Genomic DNA, 27,792 nt, shown 5'->3' with positions numbered 1-27,792 from the left:
GCAGATACACCTGAAGTGCATAAAGAATGGGAGGCTGGGAAAGCCCAAGGAGGTTGGACGGGGTGGGGGGTGGGGGGGAGCGGAGCTCAGCTGCCGCATCTTTGCAGACACAGAAGAGGTCGATGCGGAATCGTCGGACCACCGGGATCGTAGTTCTACCGAAAGCCTTTTGATCACTGTGCTGTGGCGGCGGCTATCTATGTTCAGCCGTCGGGGTTCCTCGCGGACAGGCAGGAAGCGATCAATTCAGAATCAAAAGCATGGGTGTAAGTTCCAGGAGAACAACCCAGAGGGAATCAAGGAGGAGCCGGAGAAGGGGTAACCTCAGCCCTCCTGCACTCATTCCTCCCTAGCTTCCAGATAATAAAGTTTCTAATGTGTACTTGCCCGAGCGCCTGTGCATCTGTTGCTCCTTGAATGTACTGTATCCGGGCAGTACCGGGACCGGGGTTGCGGTCTCTTTAAGGCTCCTCCCCTGAGGCTGGCCCAACCTGGTGGACCCAGCTCTAGTCCCAAGGAGGCGGAGTCACGGTAGCGGCCTAGCCTATGGGAAAGCAGGGTTGTAAGTGCATTTGGATGGGGGCGTGTCCCTTGGTTGCCGGGCTCAAAAAGGCGTGGCAGCGTCCTCCAGTCACTGGGGGTGGGGTTACGTGTAGGTGACGTGGCGGCTTCTAGTCTTCGGTCGAGTGTTAGAAGCTTCCGCTCTCGTGGTAGTAGGCAGTGATTATAGCGGCGGCGGCGGCGGCAGGCAGCAGAGAGGAGGTAGGACTTGCGCTAAGAGTGGTCTGGCCGCTGGGTCAGCTTGGGGCAGCGGCTTTCTGGGGGCTGCGACGGGCGGGGTAAGGGAAACGGGAGAGCTGACGAGTCCTGCCGGCCCGGTTCGGAGTGAACGAATACTTCGGAGTCCAATCAGGAAAGTTTCTGTTGAGAAAGACATTGGCATTAGCTAATCAGTAGTTGCAGTCCCTTAGAAGGCGGGGATTGATTTAGGGTGGGACTTCCTGTTTCAAATAAACACCCAGAAATCCCCCCCCTCCGCCCACCGAAGTGTGTTCCCCTCCGAAGGTCCGTTGTCACTTCTCTCTGAGGAGTCGAAGGGACCCGTGAAATCAAGAGGGCCCAGCTAGGGCCTGGGATAGTTGCACAGACCAGGCTAGAGCCTCGGGGACACGGGACCTTCCCTTGGCCCTGTCTCCGTTTCAGGGCCCCCGACCTGAGCTCTGAGTACCCGAGCTAAGTTGGAAGAAGAGTGAGGAGGGGAACGGCTTAGGCCAAAGAGGAAGTGGAGTCCTGCCCGTTGCCGGCCGGCCCCAGGTTCTGCGGGTGGCTTTGGAGCTCAAGAATTTGCTGGTTGGGGGGAATTGGTGGGTAAGAGGCCTGCGGAATGACCCTCTCCCCTCCACAGCAGTCTGAGGTTATGCGTCTCAATGATCCCGCGGAAACGCTACGGGTCTAAGAACACGGATCAGGGTGTCTACCTGGGTCTCTCGAAGACGCAGGTCCTGTCCCCTGCAACTGCTGGCAGTAGCACCAGCGACATCGCCCCACTGCCCCCCCAAGTGACCCTGGCCCTTCCCCCTCCCGACACCATGTCCTGCCGAGATCGGACCCAGGAGTTCCTGTCTGCCTGCAAATCCCTGCAGAACCGTCAGGTAAGGACCAGTAATGGCGAAGGCAAGGGTGAGCTTTACTCAGATGTGGGAGAGGATGTGTTGATTGAAGTTACTCTTGTGGGAAACTGGTGAACTCATCAGGCTTGGAGGAGGCAGTAGGATCTATGTGGCTAGCTACCTAGAGGCAAGCATATAGACTTTTTTGGTGGGATGCATTTTTAAAAATTAATTTTAAAGAGGGGTTGGGGGAGAGAGACACACGTATTGATTTATTGTTCACTTATTCATGCATTTATTAGTCGATTCTTGTATGTGCCCTGCCCCGACCAGGAATCGAACCTGGGCCATCCATAGGCCGGCTGAGCTCTAGCCACTGAGAAACCAGCCAGGGAAAAATATTTTTACTAGTCAACTTTTGTGTGATCTCCAAGAGCTTTTCAGTTATACTCTTTGATTCCCTGATTTATTTATTTGATTCCCTACCATTTATTTAGTGTTTACAATGTACCAGTTATTTGGCTAAAATATATACGTTATAATCCTTATGTTGTTTAATCTTAGCAACAACCATAGGAGGTGTGTGGACTGTCTCTATTTTACAGAAGAGGAAATAGAGATTCAGAATGGTTTAAGTAACTTGTCCCAAACACCCCAGCTAGTAAGTGATAGAGTCAAGATTTCTTTCTTTCTTTCTTTATTTTAATACTTTATTTATTGATTTTACAGAGACAGGAGAGAAAGGGGAGCATGGAATGGGAAGTATCAACTCATAGTTGCTTCATGTTAGTTGTTCATTGCTTGCTTGTGTGTACCTTGACCAGGGCAGCCCAGGGTTTCGAACTGGCAGCCTTGGCATTCCAGGCCAAAGGTTTATCCACTGCGCCACCACAGGCCAGGCTGGAGTCAAGATTTTTTTTTTTTTTTTTTTTGTATTTTTTCTGAAGTTGGAAACGGAGAGGCAGTCGGACAGACTCCCGCATACACCCGACCTGGATCCACCCGGCATGCCCACCAGGGGGTTATGCTCTGCCCATCTAGGGCGTTGCTCTGTTGCAACAAGAGCCATTCTAGCACCTAAGGCAGAGGCCACAGAGCCATCCTCAGCACCCGGACCAGCTTTGCTCCAATGGAGCCTTGGCTGCGGGAGGGGAAGAAAGAGACAGAGAGGAAGGAGAGGGGGAGGGATAGAGAAGCAGATAGGCGCTTCTCCTGTGTGCCCTGGCCGGGAATCGAACCCAGGACTCCTGCGTGCCAGGCCGACACTCTACTACTGAGCCAACCGGCCATGGCCTGGAGTCAAGATTTGAACCTAGGTCTACTTGTCTTCAAATTTGAACTCTAAACTATCACTACTAGTACTAAAATTAGACCGTCTGGTGGAGGACATCATCAATACTAGAAGGAGAGTTCTGTGGACACCTGAGAACAGTGAAAGCTTATAATAGGGAGGGGGGACTAAAATGTCACTTCTTGACATTGTTTTTCAGAATGGAATACAGACAAACAAACCAGCCTTGCGTGCTGTGCGGCAGCGCAGTGAATTCACCCTCATGGCTAAGTGAGTTGAGAGAAGTTATGTGGTGTGCTGAAACAGGGTCTGGGGAGGAGTAGGCTTGCCTCCGAGGGCCTTGGCTGTGAGGGCTGGGGTTGGTTATGCTGGAGCTAACGCGGGAACAGGCCTTCTCCTGTTCTTCGCAGTGTTCTCACTAACGCTTGCTCGCAGGCGCATTGGGAAGGACCTCAGCAATACGTTCGCCAAGCTGGAGAAGCTGACATTCTGTGAGTGTTTCATGGATGGGGCAGTGAGCCAAGGGGGGTGGAGGAACCGTACTCCCTGAGCCTTGTCTTTGATGTCACCTGTCATGACTTCTTGTTTATCTCTGCAGTGGCAAAGCGCAAGTCCCTCTTTGATGACAAAGCAGTGGAAATTGAGGAGCTAACTTATATCATCAAACAGGTGAGCCACTAACAGTAAGAGAGCCCAGATTTCTAGTCAGATCATTTCTGACATTTTCTTAATTTCTTTTCTTTCTTTTTTTTTTTTTTAAAGCAAGGGGTGGGGGGTGGACAGACGGACAGGAAAGGAGAGAGATGAGAAGCATCAACCCATAATTGTGGCATCTTAGTTGTTCATTGATTGCTTTCTCATATGTGCCTTGATCCGGGGACTCCAGCTGAGCCATTGACCCCTTGCTCAAGCCAGTGACCTTGAGCTCAAGCCAACAACCATGGGGTCATGTCTATGATCCCACGCTCAAACTGGCAACCCCATGTTCAAGCTTGTGAACCCACATTTAAGCTGGCGACCTTGGGTTTTTTGTTTTGTTTTGTTTTTACAGAGACAGAGAGAGAGTCAGAGAGAGGGATAGACAGGGACAGACAGACAGGAATGGAGAAAGATGAGAAGCATCAATCATTAGTTTTTCATTGAGACACCTTAGTTGTTCATTGATTGCTTTCTCATATGTACCTTGACTGGGGAGCTACAGCAGACCGAGTAACCCCTTGCTCGAGCCAGCGACCTTGGGTCTAAGCTGGTGAGCTTTGCTCAAACCAGATGAGCCTGCGCTCAAGCTGGCAACCTTGGGGTTTGGAACCTGGGTCCTCTGCATCCTAGTCCAACGCTCTATCCACTGCACCACTGCCTGGTCAGGCGCGACCTTGGGGTTTTGAACCTGGGTTCTCTGAGTCCCAGGCCGATGCTCTATCTACTGCACTGCCACCTGGTCAGACTTTTCTTTTTTCCTTTTTAGCAAGAGAGGAGGGAGGCTTAATATTTATTGATTTTAGCTAGAGAGGAGAGGGAGAGAAAGGTGGGGAGGAGCGGGAAGCATCAATTCCTGGTAGTTGCTTCTCCTATCTGCCTTAGCTGGGCAAGCCCAGGGATTTGAATCAGTGACCTTTTTTTTTTTTAGATTTTATTTATTTCTTTTTAGAGAGAAAGGGGGGGAGGGGAACAGAAAGCATCAACTCTCCTATGTGCCTTGACCAGGCAAGCCCAGGATTTTGAACCAGTAACCTCAGCGTTCCAGGTCAACGCTCTATCTACTGCACTACCACAGGTCAGACTGTAATAACTTATATGTATTGTTTATGCTGTTCCCTCCCCTCAAAAGAAAAAAAAAGGAAGTGCCACAAGAGCAGAGATTTTTATTTTTATTTTATTTTTTTTAGCAAGAGAGACAGAGAAAGGGACAGACAGGAAAGAAAGAGATGAGAAGCAATTTTTCATTGCAGCACCTTAGTTGTTTATTGATTGCTTTCTCATATGTGGGGAGGACTGTAGCAGAGCATTTGACTCCTTGCTTAAGCCAGTGACCTTGGGCTTCAAGTTTATCATCCCTTGCACAAGCCTGCGATGCTGTGTTCAAGCTGGTGAGCCCACGCTCAAGCCAGTGACCTCAAGCCTGAGTTCAAGCCAGGGTCTTGAACCTGGGTCCTCTGCATCCCAGTCTGACGGTTTATCCACAGCGCCACCACCTGGTTAGGCCGGAGATTGATTGATTATTTATTTATTTATTTATTTATTTTTATCCTGCTTGTATCCCAAATGCCTATAACAGTGTCTGGTATTTGGTAGGTACTCAGTTTGTTGACTGAGTAAGTAATGTGCAGAAGATGAGGCTGTAAAGGTAGCTTGGTGGCTGATTGTGAAGATCTTTTGGCCTCTGCTAAGGAATATGGAATAACTCTGAATGCCATGGGCTATGAAGATGATTAGAACCTAGATCCCAATTCTGTCTAAAAGACATTGATGTAGCACGATGCTCTACAATTGTGACTCCTTTTCCCAACACAGTATAATAAGAATAAAATGTGAAGTTGAATGACCATGGCTGGAGGTGGGGGAAATCCTGAGAGTGGCTGGGCAGAGAAGCGAGGATGACCCTGTGCATTGTCCAGTACGAAGATGATTATGGCAGAATGCCCAGGGAAGACACGTTCAAGAGCTGCTGTGCTGGGCTGTGCTGGAAAAGAGAGGGTTGGGTGTTATTACATAGGCATTCAAGGACCGCAGCTGGATTCAGACAGACTTGAGTTCAAATCCCAGATCTATACCTTATGGTGTGACCTAAGCTCTCTAACTCCTCTGAGCTTTAGTTCCCTTATAAATAAGAATGGGATGATAGTAGTCCCTACCTCCCAGGGTTGTTGTGAGGACTCCTCTCTCTATTTTCCAGTCACTCGTGTGACTGAGTGTGTTTGACCGCCTGGTTCTGGGGATTTGGCAGTGAACAAGGAAGATGTGTGGTCCCTGCCTTTGGGAAGTGTCTGTCCGAATGGTTGAACTAAGCACTCTACAAATAAACTGAAAACATAATTTCAGATAGTGGTAAATCCTTTAGTAAGAAATAAGGTAAGTGAGGTAGTCAGGGTAGGGGATGAGGTCAGAGACCTGTGGGCCAGACCATCTAGAACTGTGTGAGCCAGGTAAGGAATTGGGTTGGATTGTAAATTCAGTGGGGCGTTCTGGGGAGATTGTAAGCAGAGGGATGGTGTGCCCTGTTTTTGGTTTAAAAGGGAACTAGGTGTTGTATGGAAAGTAGACTGTAGGCCTTGGTTGGTGGGCCCAGTGGATAGAGCGTTAACCCAGCATGCAGACATCCCGGATTTGATACCCGGTCAGGGCACACATGAAAAGTAACCACCTGCTTCTCTTCCCCTCCTGCTCCCCCTTCTCTATCTCTTCCCCTCTTGTAGCCAGTGGTTCAATTGGTTTGAGCGTCAGCCTGGGCACTGAGGTTGGTTCAAGCATCGGCCCCAGACAGGAGATGTGGGGTATGGGATTCTCTTTTTTTTTTTTCAAGTGAGAGAGAAAGTAAGGGAGGGAGATGAGAAGCATCAACTAGTAGTTGCGCCACTTTAATTTTTTTTTTAACAGAGAGTCAGAGAGAGGGATAGACAGGGACAGACAGACAGGAACAGAGAGATGAGAAGCATCAATCATTAGTTTTTCGTTCCATGTGTGACACCTTAGTTGTTCATTGATTGCTTTCTCATGTTTGCCTTGACTGCGGGCCTTCAGTGGACTGAGTAACCCCTTGCTTGAGCCAGCGACCTTGGGTCCAAGCTGGTGAGCTTTGTTCAAACCAGATGAGCCCACGCTCAAGCTGGCGACCTTGGGGTCTCGAACCTGAGTCCTCCGCATCCCAGTCCGACGCTCTTTCCACTGCGCCACCGCCTGGTCAGGCTAGTTGCGCCACTTTAGTTGTCCATACGTGCCTTGACCGGGGGCTTCATCCAAGCTAGTGATCCTTTGCTCAAGCCAGCAACCTTAGGCTTCAGGCCAGCAACCTCTGAGTTCAAGCCAGCAATCATAGGGTCATGTCTATGACCCATGCTCAAGCTGGTGAGCCTGCGCTCAAGCTGCTACCTCAGGGTTTCAATCCTGGGTCCTCAGCGTCCCCAATTGACACTCTATCCACTGTGCCACTGCCTAATCAGGAGCCTGTCTCTATCTCCCCTCCTTTCACTTAAAAACAAACAAAAAAGTGGATTGTAGGGGAGCAAGCTCTAAGATGAAGGTCATTTATTTAGGAGGCTTTTGGAGATTTTTTTTTTTTTGTAGCAGAGACAGAGTCAGAGAGAAGGACAGATAGGAACAGACAGACAGACAGGAAGGGAGAGAGATGAGAAACATGAATTCTTCATTGCGGCTCCTTAGTTGTTTATTGATTGGTTTCTCATATGTGCCTTGACCGTGGGGCTGCAGCAGACCAGCGACCTTGGGTCCAAGCTGGTGAGCTTTGCTCACACCAGATGAGCCTGTGCTCAAGCTGGCAATCTTGGGGTCTCGAACCTGGGTCCTCCACATTGCAGTCCGACGCTCTAACCACTGCGCCACCCCCTGGTCAGGTTGGAGATTTCTTTTTTTTATTGATTTTAGATGAAAGGGGAGAGAGAGAAGAGAGAAGCATTCATTTGTTTTTTCACTTATTTATGCATTCATTGATTGCTTCCTGTATGTGCCCTGGCAGGGGATTTAACCCACAACTTTGGTGTTTCAGGACAGTGCTCTAACCAACCGAGCTAACCAGCCAGGGCCTCGTGGAGATGTTTTAGAAAGAGAAGAGGGTTTGGATTAGGATGGGTTCATTAGAGGAGATGCACTGGCTTCTTTTGGTACCTGCTAGGTTCCATGTAGACTAAGGGAAAAGAAAGGGATTGAGGATGGCTGTTTTTGGTCTGAGCAACTGGTAAATGGTGGTGCCATTCACCAAAATGGAGAAGAAGAGAGAAGAGGGAATAGCTTTGAGGAAGGAGTTAAAGGTGGTTTCCTTTAAAAAAAAAAGTTTCCTCTATTAAGTTTAGGGACCAAAGGAAAGTTGTAGACTGCCCATCATGTCGCATGGCACACAGTGAACAAATACGAGGCTGCTGTTGTGTTTGCCCAGGGCTGCGCACATTGTGAGCACAAAGTAGGACGTGCTCGTGTGCGGTGTCTGTATAGGTGGTTAGGGAGGTGAGAGCATGTGACTTAGAGGCTTTTCGCTTGGGCACTGAGGCCGGAAGTGGTGCCGTTTCTGAGCTCGAACCCTGCAAGAGGAGATGGGGAACCCTAGAATGTAGTTTTGGCACATGGCTGTGAGGAGGCTGCATCCACTTTCCAAAGGGACAGACTACTAAACAGTATAAATCATCTAGTAGTCTCACGAGAATGGTTGGGACTGGAGTACTAATTGAGGAGACTATTGAAGTGACTATAGAAGTTGTCCAATCTAGTTTTTCCTCTAGTTTATTTCTTCTTTTTTTTTTTTAACATAATTTCTTCAACTCACTGTTCTAGCCCTCTCCCCTCCCTTCCCCACTGCTCAGCCCTGGCTGGCTGCCCTGGGCCAGCCTTTCTCCGTCCTTCTCTAGCAGCGCACTTCACCTCCTTTGTGCCCTGTGGCCCTTGGCGGGCTGGGCGGAGAATGGATGAGGCATTGGGCTCATGTAGAAAGCCTGGCATGCACTCATTGAGTGGGACCCCAAGCAAGGTGCAGCTTTCATTCTTGCAGTGATTGTGGGGTTTTTTGTTTGTTTTTGTTTGTTTGTTTGGTTTTTTACAGAGAGTCAGAGAAAGGGCTAGATAGGGACAGGCAGACAGGAACGGAGAGAGATGAGAAGCATCAATCATTAGTTTTTCATTGTGACACCTTAGTTGTTCATTGATTGCTTTCTCATATGTGCCTTGACTGTGGGCCTTCAGCAGACTGAGTAACCCCTTGCTCAAGCCAGCGACCTTGGGTCCAAGTGGGTGAGCTTTGCTCAAACCAGATGAGCCCACGCTCAAGCTGGCGACCTCAGGGTCTCGAACCTGGGTCCTCCGCATCTCAGTCCAACGCTCTATCCACAGTGCCACCGCCCAGTCAGGCAGTAGTGATTGTTTTTGAAAGGAATTCTATCTATAGAAATTGTTTTATTGATGCTTCTGGAAAACCATGTTACCTTTGACTCTTCTTTTGATCTACTTATTTTTATTTTTGTGTTTGTTTGTTTTTTTGTGGGTTTTTTTGTATTTTTCTGAAGCTGGAAACGGGGAGAGACAGACAGACTCCCACATGCGCCTGACCGGGATCCACCCGGCACACTCACCAGGGGGCGACACTCTGCCCGCCAGGGGGTGATGCTCTGCCCCTCCGGGACGTTGTTCTGCCAGGACCAGAGCCACTCTAGCGCCTGGGGCAGAGGCCAAGGAGCCATCCCCAGTGCCCGGGCCATCTTTGCTCCAATGGAGCCTTGGCTGCGGGAGGGGAAGAGAGAGACAGAGAGGAAGGAGGGGAGGGGGTGGAGAAGCAAATGGGCGCTTCTCCTATGTGCCCTGGCCAGGAATCGAACCCGGGTGCCCCGCACGCCAGGCCGACGCTCTACCGCTGAGCCAACCGGTCAGGGCCTACTTATTTTTATTTTATTTATTTTTTTGTTTGTTTGTTTGTTTTTTTTTAATTTAATTTTATTTATTTATTTATTTCAGAGACAGAGGGAGAGTCAGAGAGAGGGATAGATAGGGACAGACAGACAGGAACGGAAAGAGATGAGAAGCATCAATTATCAGTTTTTCGTTGCAACACCTTAGTTGTTCATTGATTGCTTTCTCATATGTGCCTTGACCATGGGCCTTCAGCAGACTGAGTAACCCCCTTGCTCGCGACCTTGGGTCCAAGCTGGTGAGCTTTTTTTTTGCTCACACCAGATGAGCCCGCACTCAAGCTGGCAACCTCGGGGTCTTGAACCTGGGTCCTTCCGCATCCCAGTTCAACACTCTATCCACTGCACCACCGCCTGGTCAAGCCTTATTTTTATTTTTGAGTCATCTTTTCTCCTGAATCCTACATAGGTGCTTGCTTTGTTGGTCAATGTGCTCTGGGTTCAAGATTTTGACCTTTTAAGTGGTTCTGTGACCATGAGCTTGGCCTCATGGTGTGGAGTAGGGCAGTAGGGTGGAGGTGTAAACAAGTGGCCGAAGCCATATTTCACCCTTTGGCTTGCATCTGCAGGGGCCGAACCTGAGCAGACTCCATAGCCTGGAAAATCCCAGTAGGCCCTTTTTGGTCTGATTAGTAACTGCTAGTAACTCCCACTCTGCCCTCCCTGCCAGAGATGTCTATGTGGGAGAGAGGCTGGCTGAGGACTCCTGGCTGATACTGTTTCTCCATTGGCTCTTTCCCCAGGACATTAACAGTCTCAACAAACAAATTGCCCAGCTTCAAGATTTTGTGAGGGCCAAAGGCAGCCAGAGCGGCCGGCACCTGCAGACCCATTCCAACACCATCGTGGTCTCCCTGCAGGTGGGACCTAGGGCGGGAGAGGGGAGACGGAAGGAAGGAAGGCACTGTCTTCCTCTGGCTGACCCTTTCTCTTTTTCTTCTAGTCAAAGCTGGCCTCTATGTCCAATGACTTCAAGTCAGTTTTAGAAGTGAGGACAGAGGTAAGAAAAATCGGTGTAGGACAGATAGGAGTGGGGGTAAGGGTCCAAGGGGGAAATGGGAGAGAGATGAGGAAGGACCAGGGCGCCAGGCCCATGGGCCGACAGGAGGGATTTCTGTACCAGGCCTCTTCCCAGGACCTTTGCATTTCTCCCCAACCCCAGAATCTGAAGCAGCAGAGGAGCCGGCGGGAGCAGTTCTCCCAAGCACCCGTGTCAGCCCTGCCCCTGGCCCCCAACCACCTGGGTGAGTTACAGGTCAGACAGGAGTCCTGAGGGGTAAGGCTCGGTTACTCCGGCTATGACGGTGTCTTCGAAGGGCGAGGGTTGGGTAGGATAGTGGAGGGGAAGGAAGTTGGGAGGCTTTAGCTGTCAGAGGTCAAACCTGATTGCTGGCTTCCATGGTCTGTGTTTAGTCTCTCACAGTCTCACTGTTGGGGACAAATTCAGTCATGTTCAGAATGACAGTTACTGATATTTTTTGTGCACTCACTTTATTCACATTCTCTCATTTAATTTTCACAACTACCCTTTGAGAAAACAACTATATATTATAGTATTATTCCCCATTTTACAAGTGAGGAAACTGAGTCTCAGAGACAAGTTAAATGACTTGTCCGGGATCACAAGGCTAGTAGGTGCCAGAGCTGGGATTCAGATCCAGAGCATGTGGGCTTTGAAAGTGCTTCTTTTTCTCTCAGTGAGAGGAAGGGAGGCAGAGTAACAGACTCCAGCATGCACCCTGTCCCGGATCCATCCGGCAAGCCCACTAGGGGGCAGTGCTCTGCCCATGTGGGTATGCTGTGTTGCCCAGCAATCAATCTTTTCTTAGTGCATGAGACGGAGGCCATGGAGCCATCCTCAGTGTCTAGGACAAACTCGCTCTAATCCAGCCGTTGCTGCAGGAGGGAGAGAAAGAGAAGCGAGAGGGAGAGGGGTGAAGAAGCAGATGGACACTTTTCCTGTGTTCCCTGACCAGGAATCGAACCTGAGACATCCACACGCTAGGACAATGCTCTGTGACTGAGACAACCAGTCAAGGCCTGAAACTGCTCTTAACAAATAAATAGTGCCATTTCTTCTTTTTCCTCTAGGGGGCAGTGCTGTAGTTCTGGGGGCAGAGTCCCGTGCCTCTGGAGATGTAGCCATCGACATGATGGACTCTCGGACCAGCCAGCAGCTACAACTCATTGATGAGCAGGTACCCAGGTTCTGAAATGGGAAGAGTTGCCCCTTTGTTCTCTGGGCCACAAGCAGGTGTTTGGAATGTGCCATGGATGAAATGGCAAGCTGAAACAGTCTTAAAGAGACAAGCGCCCCACCAGATAAAGGGCAGGCCTTACTGTGAAGAAGCTCCCAGTACTCATGTGCCTTCTCTCTCCTCTGAAGGATTCCTATATCCAGAGCCGGGCAGACACCATGCAGAACATTGAGTCCACAATTGTTGAGCTGGGCTCCATCTTTCAGCAGTTGGCACACATGGTGAAGGAACAGGAAGAAACCATTCAGAGGTAAGACTCACTCTCTCTCTCTGTTTCTTTCTCTCTCACCTCAAACAGAGGAGCCTTCTCTTCCCTATGGGCTGGCATCCTAAGGGTCCTCAGAAACAGCCCTTTGGAAGAGTAGAGAGAACCCTGCCCACTCACAGGGCCCAACTCACCTCCCTCCATTTATTCCGCAAGTGTTTATTGAGCACCTGTTCCATGTCAGGCACTGTTCCAGGGGCTGGGCACACAGCAGTGAGTAGAGCAACAGCAAAGTCTCTGTTTCACTGAACTTAACTTGTGTAGTGTATGTATGGAATTCAATTGAGTGTGCAAGGACAGCTATTAAAAAGTTAACAGCCTGACTGGGCGGTGGTGCAGTGGATAGAACGTGGGACTGGAATGTGGGGGACCCAGGTTCGAGACCGTGAGGTCACCAGCTTGAGCGCGGGTTTATCTGGTTTGAGCAAGGGGCACCAACTTGAGCCCAACCAAGGTCGGTGGCTTGAGCAAGGGGTCACTTGGTCTGCTGTAGCCCCCCCCCCCCCCCCCCCCCGGTAAGGCACATATGAGAAATCAATCAATGAACAACTAAGGAACCACAACGAAGAATTGATGTTTCTCGTCTTTCTTCCTTCCCTATCTGTCTATCCCTATCTGTCCCTCTCTCTGACTCTCTCTGTCTCTGCCACAAAAAAAAAAGAGTTAACAAACGTGAGCAGGTAGTGGCGCAGTGGATAGAGCATCAGCCTGAGACGCTGTGACCCTAGGTTCAAAACCCTGAGGTCGGCCCTGGCCGGTTGGTTCAGTGGTAGAGCGTCGGCCTGGTGTGCAGAAGTCCCGAGTTCGATTCCGGCCAGGGCACACAAGAGAAGCACCCATCTGCTTCTCCACCCCTCCCCCTCTCCTTCCTCTCTGTCTCTCTCTTCCCCTCCCGCAGCGAGGCTCCATTGGAGCAAAGATGGCCCGGGTGCTGGGGATGGCTCCTTGGCCTCTGCCCCAGGCGCTAGAGTGGCTCTGGTCGCGACAGAGCGACGCCCCAGAGGGGCAGAGCATCGCCCCCTGGTGGGCAGAGCGTCGCCCCTGATGGACGTGCCAGGTGGATCCCGGTCGGGCACATGCGGGAGTCTGTCTGTCTTTCCCGTTTCCAGCTTCAGAAAAATACAAAAAAAAAAAAGAGCTGGAGATCGGGAACCCCCTTCTACTTAGTGCATGGGATGCTGCCGAGTTCATGCGTCATTTAAAAAAGTCAGTTAGATCTTCAAAAAAATAACAAAGAGGAGCCAGTGGTAGGTGAGAAAGCAAACTGTTTTGCACAGATGTTGGGGGTGGGGATGGTAGGTCTCCTATGACTTTAGTTTTCCCAGTTCAGTAAGAGGAAAAGCCATCAGTGGAGAGAGCTGGGGCGAGGAGGCACGGGAGGTTTGAGGAATCCACAGATCACACATGCCGCCTACTTGCTCTTATGCCTTTCGGTAGCATCCAGTCCTGGCTAAACTATTGTCCACAGCACCTAGCAGAGCACTTTTACCCTATGTTGTTGATCATATGACGCTGGATAAATACCTGCATTTTGTATACAGCACCTTGACCCATCGGCAGCCTCACTTATTAACTTAGGCAAAGTATAGAAAATAGTTTCCTGGCCTCACACTTAGAGATTCTGATCCCATAAATGTGAGGGGAATGTGAGTTAAAGACCCTAAGGCAGTGGTTCACAAAGTGTGCGCCAGGGCACACTGGTGCGCCCTAGAAGATTTCCAGGTGTGCCCTATGGTATTCCAGAGAAATATGGGCCCGTTGGGGACGAAACAACCAACAGAGTTTTCGGAGTTTAGATTTTTGGGGAACAGAGGTGTGGGGAATTGGCTGTAAGCTGACAGTCTGCCCAACCCCCCACCTCACTTGCCTGATTAGGTTGCAAAAGGCTGTTAGGCTATGGTGCTGGATTATTTACACTACCCCCCATGTTCCCTGGAAAGACTGGAGGCAAGTTTCTTCTATCCTTTGGTGTAAAGTTAAGATGATATGTATGGTGGGGGTTTTCTGCACTCAACACAATTAAGAGTAAAAAGAGAGGAATTCTTCAATGTATTGACAAGGAAATGAGAGTTTGCCTTTCAAATATCTGCCCAAACATTGAAGAAATCTCTAGGACACATCAGGCTCAATTTCTCATAAACACAAGAATGAAAAAACTTAACACATTCGCGCCGGGACCTGCCAAATTTAAGTGTATCTATATATATAAAAAGATAACTTTTTTGTCTTTTTTTACATTTTTTAACCCTCTTTTTTACGAATTCTAGACAGCATAACTAAAAAAATGTAATGTAAAAATGTTTTCTAATGTCAGAATAAATTTAATTTTTCATATTTATTTTGTTTAACTACCATACAAGCACGCTTGGACTTTATATTTTCTCTTTAATATTTGACTTAATTATTATAACATATTTCTCAGAAATTTGGATATAGTGTGCCTACAATTATTTGTAGGATTTTAAATGTGCCCCGACTTCAAAAAGTTTGAGAACCACTGGCCTCAGGTGTTAATTAGGTCACAGGCTGGATTGATTGGATCCATGCTATCACTTTCAGTTGACTGGAGAAGTAATTTTACGGTAGAATGAAGTATAAAAATGAAATAACAAAGGAGAGAAAATTAGTGCACAACCACGTACACAGGAAATTAAAATTTTGAAAGAATGAATTTAAAAAATAGGTATAGAGCCTGACCAGGTGGTGGCTCAGTGCATAGAGCATCGGACTGGGATGTGGAAGACCCAGGTTGGAGACCCCGAGGTCACCAGCTTGAGCCCAAGGTCACTGGCTCGAGCAAGGGGTCACTCGGTCTGCTGTAGCCCCATGTTCAGGCACATATGAGAAAGCAATCAGTGAACAGCTAAGGAAACCCAACAAAGAATTGATGTTTCTCATCTCTCTCCCTTCCTGTCTGTCTGTTCCTATCTGTCCCTCTCTCCGACTCTCTCTGTCTCTCCCACAAGAAAAAAAAAAAAAACAGGCATAGAGCCTGACCGGGTGGTGGCACAGTTGATAGAGCATCAACCTGGGACGCTGAGGTTCAAGACCCCGAGGTCACTGGCTTGAGCCCTGGTTCACCAGCTTGAGCACGGGGTCGCCGACTTCAGCGTAGGATCATAGACATGACCCCAAAGTAGCTGGCTTGAACCCAAGGTTGCGGGCTTGAGCAAAGGGTCACTGGCTCAACTTGCACCCCCGGTCAAGGCACACATGAGAAAGCAACCAGTGAACAACTAAAGTGCTGCAACCATGAGTTGATGCTTCTCATTTCTCTCCCTTTCTGTCTGTCTGTCCCTGTTTGTTTGTCTCTGTCTCTTGCTAAAAAATAAATACAATAAATAAAGAATGGGTATAGCCGGACCTGTGGTGGCGCAATGGGTAAAGAATGGACCTGGAACGCTGAGGTTGCTGGTTCAAAACCCCAGACTTGCCTAGTCAAAGCACATAAAGGAGTTGATGCTTTCTGTTCCTCTCCCTTTCTCTCCCTCTTGTCTCCTCTCTCTAAAATGAATAAAATCTTTAAAACAATAAAGAAAGAATGGGTATAGACATTCTTTTTTATTATTATTATTATTATTATTTTTTATAGGGACATTGAGAGAGAAGAATAGACAGGGATAGACAGACAGGAACGGAGAGATGAAAAGCATCAATCATTAGTTTTTCGTTGCACATTGCAACACCTTAGTTGTTCATTGATTGCTTTCTCATATGTGCCTTCACCGCGGGCCTTCAGCAAACCAAGCAACCCCTTGCTTGAGCCAGCGACCTTGGGCTCAAGCTGGTGAGCTTTTGCTCAAACCAGATGAGCCCACGCTCAAGCTGGCGACCTAGGGGTCTCAAACCTGGGTCTTCCGGGCCCTGGCTGGTTGGCTCAGTGGTAGAGCGTCAGCCTGGCGTGCAGGAGTCCCGGGTTCGATTCCCGGCCAGGGCACACAGGAGAAGCGCCCATCTGCTTCTCCACCCCTCCCCCTCTCCTTCCTCTCTGTCTCTCTCTTCCCCTCCTGCAGCCAAGGCTCCATTGGAGCAAAGTTGGCCCGGGCACTGGGGATGGCTCTGTGGCCTCGCCTCAGGCGCTATAATGACTCTGGTTGCAACAGAGCAATGCCCCAGATGGGCAGAGCATCGCCCCCTTGTGGGCGTGCCAGGTAGATCCCGGTCGGGCGCATGCGGGAGTCTGACTGCCTCCCTGTTTCCAACTTCAAAAATACAAAAAAACAAAACAGACAAAGAAAAAAATCTGTGTCTTTCGCATGCCAACACTCTATCCACTGCGCCACTGCCCAGTCAGGCGGATATAGACATTCTTATGTTTGCTTTCTGGATGCCAGTGGATCTGGATTTGCACACCCTCCTTAAGAGTCCAAAGTCTCCTCAGCCTGTTGATGTTCCATGCCTGACTGGTGTGAGATTGTAGATACCAAAATTGTAATTTTCTAATTCTCTCAGTCCTCTGCATTTATTACTGGTATTCTTCTGGAAAAAAGGAGCTTTTTCTCTTGCCTGACCAGGTGGTGGTGCAGTGGATAGAGCATCAGACTGGGATGCCGAGGACCCAGGTTCGAGACTTCGAGGTCGCCACCTTGAGCATGGGCTCATCTGGTTTGAGCAAAAGCTCACCAGCTTGGACCCAAGGTTGCTACTCAAGCAAGGGATTACTCAGTCTGCTGAAGGCCCGCGGTCAAGGCACATATGAGAAAGCAATCAATGAACAACTAAAGTGTCTCAATGTGCAACAAAAAACTAATAATTGATGCTTCTTATCTTTTCATTCCTGTCTGTCTGTCCCTCTCTCTGACTCTCTCTGTCTCTGTAAAAAAAATAAAAAAGGAGCTTTCTCTCTTTAAAATGACAATAGAACCCCTGGCTCGAGAGCTCTGTTGGTTAAAGTGTCGTCCTGATACACCAGGTTGTGAGTTCAATCCTGGTCAGGGCACATTAAGAGTCAGCCAGTTGCCTGACTAGGCGGTGGCGCAGTGGATAGAGCGTCGGACTGGGATGTGGAAGACCCAGGTTTGAGACCCTGAGGTCACCAGCTTAAGCGCGGACTCATATGGTTTGAGCAAAAAGCTCACCAGCTTGGACCCAAGGTTTCTGACTTGAGCAAGGGGTTACTCAGTCTGCTGAAGGCCCAAGGTCAAGGCACATATGAGAAAGCAATCAATGAACAACTAAGGTGTCGCAACAAAAAAACGGATGATTGATGCTTTTCATCTCTCTCTCTGTTCCTGTTTGTCTGTCCCTGTCTATCCCTCTCTCTGACTCTTTTTTTTTTTTTTTAATTATTTATTTTTAACAGAGACAGAGAGAGAGTCAGAGAGAGGGATAGACAGGGACAGACAGACAGGAATGGAGAGATGAGAAGCATCAATCATTAGTTTTTCGTTGCGCATTGCGACACCTTAGTTGTTCATTGATTGCTTTCTCATATGTTCCTTGACCGTGGGCCTTCAGCAGACTGAGTAACCCCTTGCTCGAGCCAGCGACCTTGGGTTCAAGTTGGTAAGCTTTTGCTCAAACCAGATGAGCCCATGTTCAAGCTGGCAACCTCGAGGTCTCGAACCTGGGTCCTCGGCATCCCAGTCTGACGCTCTATCCACTGCGCCACCACCTGGTCAGGCCCTCTCTCTGACTCTTGCTCTGTGTCTGTAAAAAAAAAAAAAAGAGTAAGCCAGGTAATGCATAAATAAATGGAATAGCAAAGCAATCAATCTCCCTCTAAAAATCAGTAATTTTTGAAAGATATTTTTTTGACAGAGAGAAAGAGTCAGATAGGGACAGACAGGAAGGGGGAGAGATGAGAAGCATCAGTCCTTCATTGCAGCTCCTTAGTTGTTCATTGATTGCTTTCTCCTATGTGTATTGACTGGGGGGCTACAGCAGAACGAGTGACCCCTTGCTCAAGCCAGCGACCTTTAGACTTCAAGCCAGCGACTACGGGATCATGTTTATGACCCCGTGCTAAAGCTGGTGACCCCGTGCTCAAGCCAATGAGCCACGCTCAAGCTGGTGACCTCGGGGTTTTGAACCTGTTTACTTTATGTCCCAGTCCAACGCTCTATCCACTGCACCACCACCTGGTCAGGCTGAAAGAATTTTAAAAATTAAAAGTAAAATTAGTATGGAATAATTGTCGTTTCTTTTTATATACAACGTATTACCGTATTTTTCACTCGATAAGATGCACTTTTTTTAACCCCTGATGTGGAGAGGAAAATGCCCCTGCATCTTATGAAACAAAAATTACAGTATTTTATTAAATATTTTAACACAACATTTGGTTCAGAATATTTTTTTTCTTTTTTTTTTTTCTTTTTTTTATTTTGTTTTTTTTTAATTTTTTATTTATTCATTTTAGAGAGGAGAGAGAAAGGGACAGAGAGAGACAGAGGAGAGAGGGACAGAGAGAGAAGATGGGGAGGAGCTGGAAGCATCAACTTCCATATGTGCCTTGACCAGGCAAGCCCAGGGTTTCGAACTGGCGACCTCAGCATTTCCAGGTCGACGCTTTAACCACTGCGCCACCACAGGTCAGGCCAGAATATTTTTTTCCTTATTTTTCTCATTAAAAGCCTAGGTGTGTCTTATGGTCAGGTGCATCTTATGGAGCAAAAAATATAGTATATTATATTACCATTACCATCATTATTCTTTTTTACTAAATTTGGCCAAATCAAGCTACATCAAGGCAGTTTTTGGTACCCTCTTGAACATCACACGGTTACTCTCAATCATTGTCAAGGTTTGGAGAAACTTCCTGAGCAGGCAGTGGCGCAGTGGATAGAGCGTCGGACTGCGATGCGGGCGACCCAGGTTCAAAACCCTGAGGTCGCCTGACCTGTGGTGGTGCAGTGGATAAAGCATCGACCTGGAAATGCTGAGGTCGCCGGTTTGAAACCCTGGGCTTGCCTGGTCAAGGCACATATGGAAGTTGATGCTTCCAGCTCCTTCCCCCCCTTCTCTCTCTCCCTCTCTCTCTCTCTCCCCCTCTCCTCTCTAAAATGAATGAATAAATAAATAATTAAAAAAAAAACAAAAAAAAAACCCTGAGGTCCCCAGCTTGAGCCCAAGGTCGCTGGCTCAAGCACAGGGTCACTTGTGCTGCTGTAGCCCCCTGGTCAAGGCACATAGGAGAAAACAATCAATGAACAACTAAGGAGCCGCAAGAAAAATTGGTGCTTCTCATCTCTCTCCCTTCCTGTCTGTGTGTCCCTATCTGACTCTCTGTCTCTGTCAAAAAAAAAAAAAAAAAAAAAAAGAGGCCCTGGCCGGTTGGCTCAATGGTAGAGCGTCGGCCTGGCGTGCAGGAGTCCCGGGTTCGATTCCCGGCCAGGGCACACAGGAGAAGCGCCCATCTGCTTCTCCACCCCTCCCCCTCTCCTTCCTCTCTGTCTCTCACTTCCCTTCCCACAGCCAAGGTTCCATTGGAGCAAAGTTAGCCCGGGCACTGAGGATGGCTCCATAGCCTCTGCCTCAGGCACTAAAATGGCTCTGGTTGCGACAGAGCAACGCCCCCTGATGGTCATACCAGGGTGGATCCTGGTCAGCACATGCGGGAGTTTGTCTGACTGCCTCCCTGTTTCCAACTTCAGAAAAATACAATAAATAAATAAAATAAAAAGTTTTGAAGAAACTGAAACTCAAAAACAAATTCCAGATCTCCTTATCACGGTCACACAATCTTCATAGTTGGGTCACGATCTGTTTGTCTCAACCCCCTGCTTTTGTTTTTCCCAGCCTCTGCTTTTCCATGTCTCTCACAACAATTTCATCATTTCCCTTTGTTCAGAAAGACTCCAGATTCTTTTTTTTTTTTTTAAATAGTACCAATTTCTTTTTTCTTTTCTTTTTTTTCTTTATTCATTTTTAGAGAGGAGAGAGACAGAGACAGAGAGAGAGAAGGGGGGAGGAGCTGGAAGCATCAACTCCCATATGTGCCTTGACCAGGCAAGCCCAGGGTTTCGAACTGGCGACCTCAGCATTTCCAGGTTGATGCTTTATCCACTGCGCCACCACAGGTCAGGCTTTTTTTTTTTTTTTTTTTTTACAGAGACAGAGAGAGAGTTAGAGAGAGGGATAGACAGGGACAGACAGACAGGAACGGAGAGAGATGAGAAGCATCAATTATTAGATTTTCGTGTGCGTTGCAACACTTTAGTCGTTCATTGATTGCTTTCTCATATGTGCCTTGACCGCGAGCCTTCAGCAGACTGAGTAACCCCTTGCTCAAGCCAGCGACCTTGGGTACAAGCTGGTGAGCTTTTGCTCAAACCAGATGAGCCCTCGTTCAAGCTGGCGACCTGGGGGTCTCAAACCTGGGTCTTCCGCATCCTAGTCCAATGCTCTATCCACTGTGCCACCGCCTGGTCAGGCAAGACTCCAGATTCTTATTCCTTGATACCTTTCTTCAGTAATTTTTCTTTCTCTCTTTAAGACATTCTTTTGTCCTCCTCCCCTTTAAGCTTCTTCCCTTTCCATTTTCCTCAGCCCTCTCCTTCCAAGCCATTATTTTCTGCTTCATTCATTTCTGCTTTCTAACTCCCCTGCAGTTTCCTCTCAGTATCCCACTGATTTGTAATTATTTTCACCACCAGTGTTCCCTTCTATTGGTTTCATTCATGGACTACCATTTAAAATCTTTTCTGTGCCAGATTGCAGTTATTTTTGTCATTTTTTTTTCTTTATTTACTTGTCTTTTGTTTTTTAAAGCAAAGCCAGTGTGAGCTTTGATATGAAATGACAAATGTTCCCACGCTGAGAAATATACAGTATGGCAGGAAGCTAGGAAACCTGATACTTTGTTAGCGTCTCTGACATAAACAGGGAATCAAGTGCAATCCAGCCTTCTGTACTTGGACAGATGAGCTCACAGTTCTCCTGACCCTAGACCTTGGGCGCGCAGCCACTAGGCCAGCCTCTCCTCTCACTTTCCCGCTGCATTGCCAGCGCCACCAGCTTCTCCGTCCTCATGGCTTGGAAAAGGTCTCTGTTCCCAGGGATTCCCTATGCCGAGGCCCAGGTTTGTATTTGGGTTTTTTTAGCATATGCAGATTGGCTGGGAAATGTTTTCTTTTTCTCAGCCATCTCCCAAGAGATTGGCCTTCCTCTGAGGACTTCTCTCTACCCTGGAGTGACATGTTCTAATGCAGGGCTTTTCTTATGCCCTGACTTCCTGTTCATAGGATTCAGTTTCTCTTCCTGTCTCACTCAGAACCAGGATTTCCTGACTGGAATGGCCTGTGAACGTTTTTTCCCCCCTGTTACAAATGCAGTATATTTTTAGTAGACAATCAATAAATGCCTGACCTGGCGGTGGTGCAGTGGAAAGAGCATTGGCCTAGGACTCTGAGGACCCAGGTTTGAAACCCCAAGATCATCAGTTTAAGTACAGTTTCACCAGCTTGAGCACAGGGCCATTGCTTTGAGCGTGGGATCATAGACGTGACCCCATGGTCGCTGGCTTGAACCCAAGGTCTTTATCTTGAACCCAGGGTTGCTGGTTTGTGCAAGCGGCCACTGACTTGGCTGGAGCCCCCCAGTCAGAGCACATATGAGCAAGCAATCAGTGAACAACTAAGGTGCCACAACTAGGAGTTGATGCTTCTCATCTCTCTCCCTTCCTGTCTGTCCCTGTCTGTCTGCCTGTCTCTCTCTCTCTCTCCCTCCCTCTCCCTCCTTTGCTTAAAAAAAAGATCAATAAATACTGGCTTTGACCAGATAGCTCAGGGGTTTTTTTGTTTTGTTTTTTGATAGCTCAGTTTTTTAGCATTGTCCTGACATGTTGAAGTTGCCGTTTAATCCCGGGTCAGGACACGTATAAGAAGCAGCCAACGAATGCATAGATAAGTGGAAAAACAAATTGATGTCTCTCTTTCTGTCTCTAAAAATAAATTTAAAAACTGTTTTAAGAGCCTGACCTGTGGCCCTGGCTGGTTGGCTCAGCGGTAGAGCGTCGGCCTGGCGTGCGGGGGACCCAGGTTCGATTCCCGGCCAGGGCACATAGGAGAAGCGCCCATTTGCTTCTCCACCCCCAACCCCTCCTTTCTCTCTGTCTCTCTCTTCCCCTCCCGCAGCCAAGGCTCCATTGGAGCAAGGATGGCCCGGGCGCTGGGGATGGCTCCTTGGCCTCTGCCCCAGGCGCTAGAGTGGCTCTGGTCGCGGCAGAGCGACGCCCCAGAGGGGCAGAGCATCGCCCCCTGGTGGGCAGAGCGTCGCCCCTGGTGGGCATGCCGGGTGGATCCCGGTCGGGCGCATGCGGGAGTCTGTCTGACTGTCTCTCCCCGTTTCCAGCTTCAGAAAAAAAAAAAAAAAAGAGCCTGACCTGTGGTGGCGCAGTGGATAAATTGTCTACCTGGAAACCCTGAGGTTGCCAGTTCAAAACCCTGAGCTTGCCTGGTCAAGGCACATATGGGAGTTGATGCTTTCTGCTCCTCCCCCCTTCTCTCTCTCTCTATCTCTCTCTCTCTCTCCCCTCTCTATAATGAATAAATAAAATCTTTTAAAAACAAACAAAAAAAATCCTGTTTTAAGGGTGGTTTATTTTATTTTATTTTATTTTACTGATTTTAGAGAGAAGGGAAGGGGGTAAGAGAGAGACAGGAACATTGATCTGTTCCTGTATGTTCCCTGACTGGGGATCAAACAGGCAACTGTGCTTCAGGACTATGCTTTAACCAACCGAGCCACTGCCAGGGCAAACCCTTTTTTAAAATCAGTAAGTAGCCTGACCTGTGGTGGCGCAGTAGCTAGAACATCGACCTGGAATGCTGTCGCAGGTTTGAAACCCTGGGCTTCAGAGTTGATGCTTCCTGCTCCTCCATCTTCTCTAATTTTCTACTCTCTAAAATGAATAAATAAGATCTTAAAAAATAATAAATCAATAAAAATAAGTAGAAATTTGACTTTGGATGGTGAACACAATACAACATACAGATGATGTATTATAGAATTGTACACTTGCAGCCTATATTATTTTATTTACCAATGCCACCCTAATAAATTTTTTTGTGTGTGTATGTGACAGAGACAGAGTGGGACAGACAGACAGTAAGAGAGAGATGAGAAGCATCAATTTTTCGTTGTGGCACCTTAGTTGTTCATTGATTGCTTTCTCACATGTGCCTTGACCGGGGAGCTACAGCAGAGTGAGTGAACCCTTGCTCGAGCCTGCGACCTTGAGCTCAAGCTGGTGAGCCTTGCTCAAACCAGATGAGTCTGCACTAAAGCCGGCAACCTCTGGTTTTGAACCAGAGTCCTCCACGTCCTAGTCTGATGCTCTATCCACTGCGCCACCACCTGTACTGGCACCACCCCCAATAAATTTAATAAAATTTTTTAAGAAAACATATTAATGAGCAAAAAATTATAATAGCTAATATTTGTGGGCCCTTTGTATGGATTGGGCACTTTATGTGACTCAGATAAGATTGTAGGTTTGTTGACTCAGATAAGATTGACAAACAGAACCTGACCAGGCGGTGATGCAGTGGATAGAGCATTGTACTGGGATGCGGAGGACCCAGGTTCAAGACCCCGAGGTCGCCAGCTTGAGTGCAGGCTCATCTGGTTTGAGCAAAGCTCACCAGCTTGGACCCAAGATCGCTGGCTCGAGCAAGGGGTTTTCGGTCTGTTGTAGGCCCACGGTCAAGGCACATATGAGAAAGCAATCAATGAACAACTAAGGTGTCGCAACAAAAAACTGATAATTGATGATGCTTCTTACCTCTCTCCGTTCCTGTCTGTCTGTCCCTATCTATCCCTCTCTCTGACTCTCTCTCTGTCTCTGTCAAAAAAAGTAGAAAAAAAGAAGAAAAAAGATTGACAACCAGAGAGGAAGGTTTTGTGTTAGCCTCACTTTTCCTTCCTTTTCAGTTGGGTCAGATGAGATTTGAGGTTAAATGACTGATTTAGGGTCATCAGCTAATAAGTTGCAGAGCTGATTTTCAAACTAGAGCCAAGACTTGTTCTAGACACATATGCATACACAAAAATGGGATCATACTGTATATAAAGTTGTTTTGTTTGCTTCAAATTATAAGAGAAAGTTTAAAGAAAAATTAAAAAATAAAGTTTATTTAGAAAATTTCACTGGGTGATGGGCATACAACGCAATCAACAGTTCAAGTGCTATCCAGATGTTTACCTGAAATCTTTGTGCTCTTGTTGACGAATGTCACCCCATCAAATTTAGTTTCTAAATTAAGAAAAAAGTTTCAGAGGTAGAAGCGAGCTGGCTGGACCGCACAGGCTCCGGAAACAAATTACAGAAGGAAAAGAAGGGCCCTTGGCACTGAGGAGACGAAAAGGCAAAGAGAAGGCGCCTCGGGGGGCAGGGAGGGGAAAGATACGGGGTGCTGGTCAGAGGAAGAGTGGGCCTAAACACTTTCTACTTCCACATACTGTGACCATCTTTCCGTGTCATTAAATACACTTCAGTAGCACCCCCCACGCCCGCCCCCAATGCCATTCTTTCTAATCCAGTGTCCTGTTTCTTCTCCTCCCTGCCTATCCCCAGGATCGATGAGAACGTGATGGGAGCCCAGCTGGATGTTGAGGCCGCCCATTCAGAGATCCTCAAGTACTTTCAGTCGGTTACCTCCAACCGGTGGCTCATGGTCAAAATCTTCCTCGTCCTCATTGTCTTCTTCATCATCTTTGTAGTCTTCCTGGCTTGAAGCCTCTCTACTCTGAGGCACTCCGTGGGGGTTTGAAACCTACCTGGGAGGGCAGGTGGCCAGGGCTGCCACTGAGCCTGTGCAGGGTGCTTGGGAGAAAGGCCCTGTTTTCCTGGAACTGCTAAGGATGGTCTCTGGCCCTGTTCCCCGGCCCCTTGCCTCTGGCCAGCCACCCTGTCCTCCCCTCACTGTCCTCCAGCCCAACAAAACACGGTTCTGGATATGGACTCTGCTGTGAGGTGGCTAGAAAGGACCAGAGGCCAGGTCGGTGGGCGAGGCTGTCTCCACTACAAGATTTTTATAAACCTCCTTAGCTCTCCTCGAGGAGACTTTGGCAGCACGTCCTGAGAGTGAGGAGAGAAAGTGAAGCTGCCCTGGGGACCAACTTTCCCATCTGGCTTAGAATTTGACCTCTTTTTCCCTCTCTTCACCATGTGAGGCAGGGGGCCCTGAGCACCTCGGCTGCCAGCACAGCCCCAACTTTGGCTTGTTGTGACTCAATCAGCCAAATGTGCTGCGGCCTGTTTTCTCCCAATTACAGCAAGACTGTCGGCCTCACTAGCCATGGTGTCATTTCTGGGTGGGAGCGACGAAAAGCCTAGGCAACAAGTGGGGTGAGCCCACTGCCCCAGTTCCAGAACTGAAAGGGCTGGGCTGACGGCTGGGAGGGGCCAGTTTTGGGCTCTGTGCATAATGGCCTCCAGGCAGGAGAACAAAGTGCAGCACTTCGATAACATGGCAGCTTCCCTTCCAAGAGGGAAGCAGGAACCATGTGTGTCCCTGATCGCTGGCAACCTCCAGGACCTTCTCCAGCAATATTCACACCTGTTTCATCTGCATCCTCTGGTTGGCCCCAGTGTTCCCTGAGATGGATGAGGCAGGAGCTCTGCTGCTAGGGGTGAAAGGTGAAGAACTGGTTCCCAGCTGTATCTGAGGCTCTTGGTCCCCTGCAAGCCCCTCACCAACTCCAAGCCTTGAGAGACCTGTCTGGAGTACCCACCATCCAGGGAGGTTAATATACTGTCATTCCTGACCAGGACCAACATCATCATTATTAGGTCACTGGAATCTTTCCATCTCACACGTCACAAAGGAAGCTCTAGTTACAGACAACATCACCGTAGACTAGCTTGGCCCTAGTACACGGGTGGGGGCATGTCTAGGCAAGCCCATACCTTATAGCCCTGGCATTTAAATATTGTCTCTCCCCTTGGTTTCTGTTCAGCAGGTGGTCTTGCTGGAATCTTCACTACCCAGTTGACACACCATACAGGCCTAGCACAACACATCTGGTGGTGGGTGGGGAGGTTGTAAAGACAGTTGCTCCGCAAAACCTGACAAATCAGTCATTTGCAATGCTTTATGGGGTGGTGGTGGTGCATAGATAAGAAATTCATTTGTTTTATAAATATTTTTGAGTTCCTCCTATTTGCCAAGCATGGTACTGACCCAGGCACTAAAGAAAAAAGCTATGAATTTGTCAAGGTCCCTGCTCTCATGGAGCTTATGTTTCCTATTTTTTTTTATTAAGATTTTTTTAAATTATTGATTTTAGACAGAAATGTCAATTTGTTCCACTTATGCATTCGTTAATTCTTGAAGTGTTCTGACTGGAAGATCCGCAGGAGGAGGGACATACAGGTCTGATGAGTTTTATAAGAAGTTTGTTTATGTACCAGTGGTGAGCTGCAGGGAGAGGATGTCTGATATAGGGCTTGCTGCAGGCATCTGCTGGCATGGGGTTGGGCGCACCTGGACATCCTCAGATTAGCATATCTTGGTTTGTTGCCTTTGGTCACAGACTCTCTCCCTTTCCCAACCTTCAGGTCCCTCATGATGGCCTTGTCTCAAGGACATTTTCCAGAACCTTCCCAGGGTTGGGGGGGGGGGTTGCTTAAGGGGAGGGGGAGGTTGGGTGAGGGAGATGCTTAATGAAGAAGTTGCACTAGTGGGAGGTGGGATCTGGAAAATCTGAGTTTAAAGGGGCTCTGGATTTTTTTTTTTTTTTTGAAACAGGGAGGCTGACCTGTGGTGGCGCAGTGGATAAAGTGTTGCCCTGGAAATGCTGAGGTCACCGGTTCGAAACCCTGGGCTTGCCTGGTCAAGGCACATTTGGGAGTTGATACTTCCAGCTCCTCCCCCTTCTCTCTCTCTCTCTTTCTCCTCTCTCTCTCTCCCTCTGTCTTTCCCTCTCCTCTCTAAAATGAATAAATAAAAAAATTTAAAAAAAGAACTAAAAATACTTGTCAAATCAAAGCACATCATGTTTTGCCTGACCTGTGGTGGCGCAGTGGGATAAAGCGTCGACCTGGAACACTGAGGTCGCCGGTTCGAAACCTTGGGCTTGCCTGGTCAAGGCACATATGGGAGTTGATGCTTCCTGCTGCTCCCCCTTCTCTCTCTCTCTGTCTCTCTCTCTCACTCCTCTCTCTCTAAAAAAATCAATAAAAAAAAAACAAAAAAAACAGGCAGGCAGGCAGACTCCCGTATGCGCCCAACCAGGATCCACCCAGCACACCCACCAGGGGCGATGCTCTGTTGCAACCAGGGCCATTCTACTGCCTGAGGCAGAGGCCATAGAGCCATCCTCAGTGCCCGGGCCAACTTTGCTCCAATGGAGCCTTGGCTGTGGGAGGAGAAGAGAGAGACAGAGAGGAAGGAGAGGGAGAGGGATGGGGAAGCAGATGGGTGCTTCTGTGTGCCCTGGCTGGGAATCGAACCCGGGACTCCTGCACACCAGGCCGACGCTGTACCACTGAGCCAACCGGCCAGGACTGGGCACTGGATTTAAAGGAGCCCTGAACCCAAACCTAACTGACTGGGGATTGAACCCGCAACCTTGGCATAGCCTTGGCATAGTGGGATGATACTCTAACCAACCAAGTATCCAGCCAAAGCTAGTTTTCTTTTTTTTTTTTTTTTACAGGAACAGAGAGAGAAAGAGGAATAGATAGGGACAGACAGACAGGAACGGAGAGAGATGAATGAGAAGCATCAATTATCAGTTCTTTGTTGTGACACCTTAGTTGTTCATTGATTGCTTTCTCATGTGCCTTGACCGTGGGCCT

The 27,792-nt window shown here is 48.3% G+C and overlaps 1 protein-coding gene across 6 annotated transcripts; it reads left to right on the top strand.

The window, feature by feature from the left end:
* The first annotated feature begins 611 nt into the window (after positions 1 to 611).
* STX5 (syntaxin 5) lies at positions 612 to 25,061 on the top strand. 6 transcript variants are annotated; one of them, XM_066251787.1, is made up of 12 exons: positions 633 to 762; positions 1,204 to 1,314; positions 1,409 to 1,652; positions 3,101 to 3,171; positions 3,337 to 3,392; positions 3,500 to 3,570; positions 10,268 to 10,384; positions 10,468 to 10,524; positions 10,687 to 10,768; positions 11,616 to 11,722; positions 11,911 to 12,032; positions 24,565 to 25,061. In XM_066251787.1, the coding sequence occupies exons 3-12, from the start codon at positions 1,428 to 1,430 to the stop codon at positions 24,722 to 24,724; spliced, it is 1,068 nt and encodes a 355-aa protein (XP_066107884.1). In that variant the 5' UTR covers positions 633 to 762; positions 1,204 to 1,314; positions 1,409 to 1,427; the 3' UTR covers positions 24,725 to 25,061. The 6 variants fall into 6 exon arrangements, with proteins under 6 accessions (XP_066107879.1, XP_066107883.1, XP_066107884.1 ...); XM_066251785.1 differs by having other exon boundaries at positions 1,406 to 1,652; XM_066251782.1 differs by lacking the exon at positions 1,204 to 1,314 and having other exon boundaries at positions 612 to 762; positions 1,406 to 1,652.
* Positions 25,062 to 27,792: the final 2,731 nt, after the last annotated feature.

This window comes from Saccopteryx bilineata, chromosome 1 (genome assembly GCF_036850765.1).
Source record: "Saccopteryx bilineata isolate mSacBil1 chromosome 1, mSacBil1_pri_phased_curated, whole genome shotgun sequence".
NCBI lineage: Eukaryota > Metazoa > Chordata > Mammalia > Chiroptera > Emballonuridae > Saccopteryx > Saccopteryx bilineata.
The sequence above is the reverse complement of the archived record's forward strand: the minus strand, read 5'-3'. Positions and strand labels throughout refer to the sequence as shown.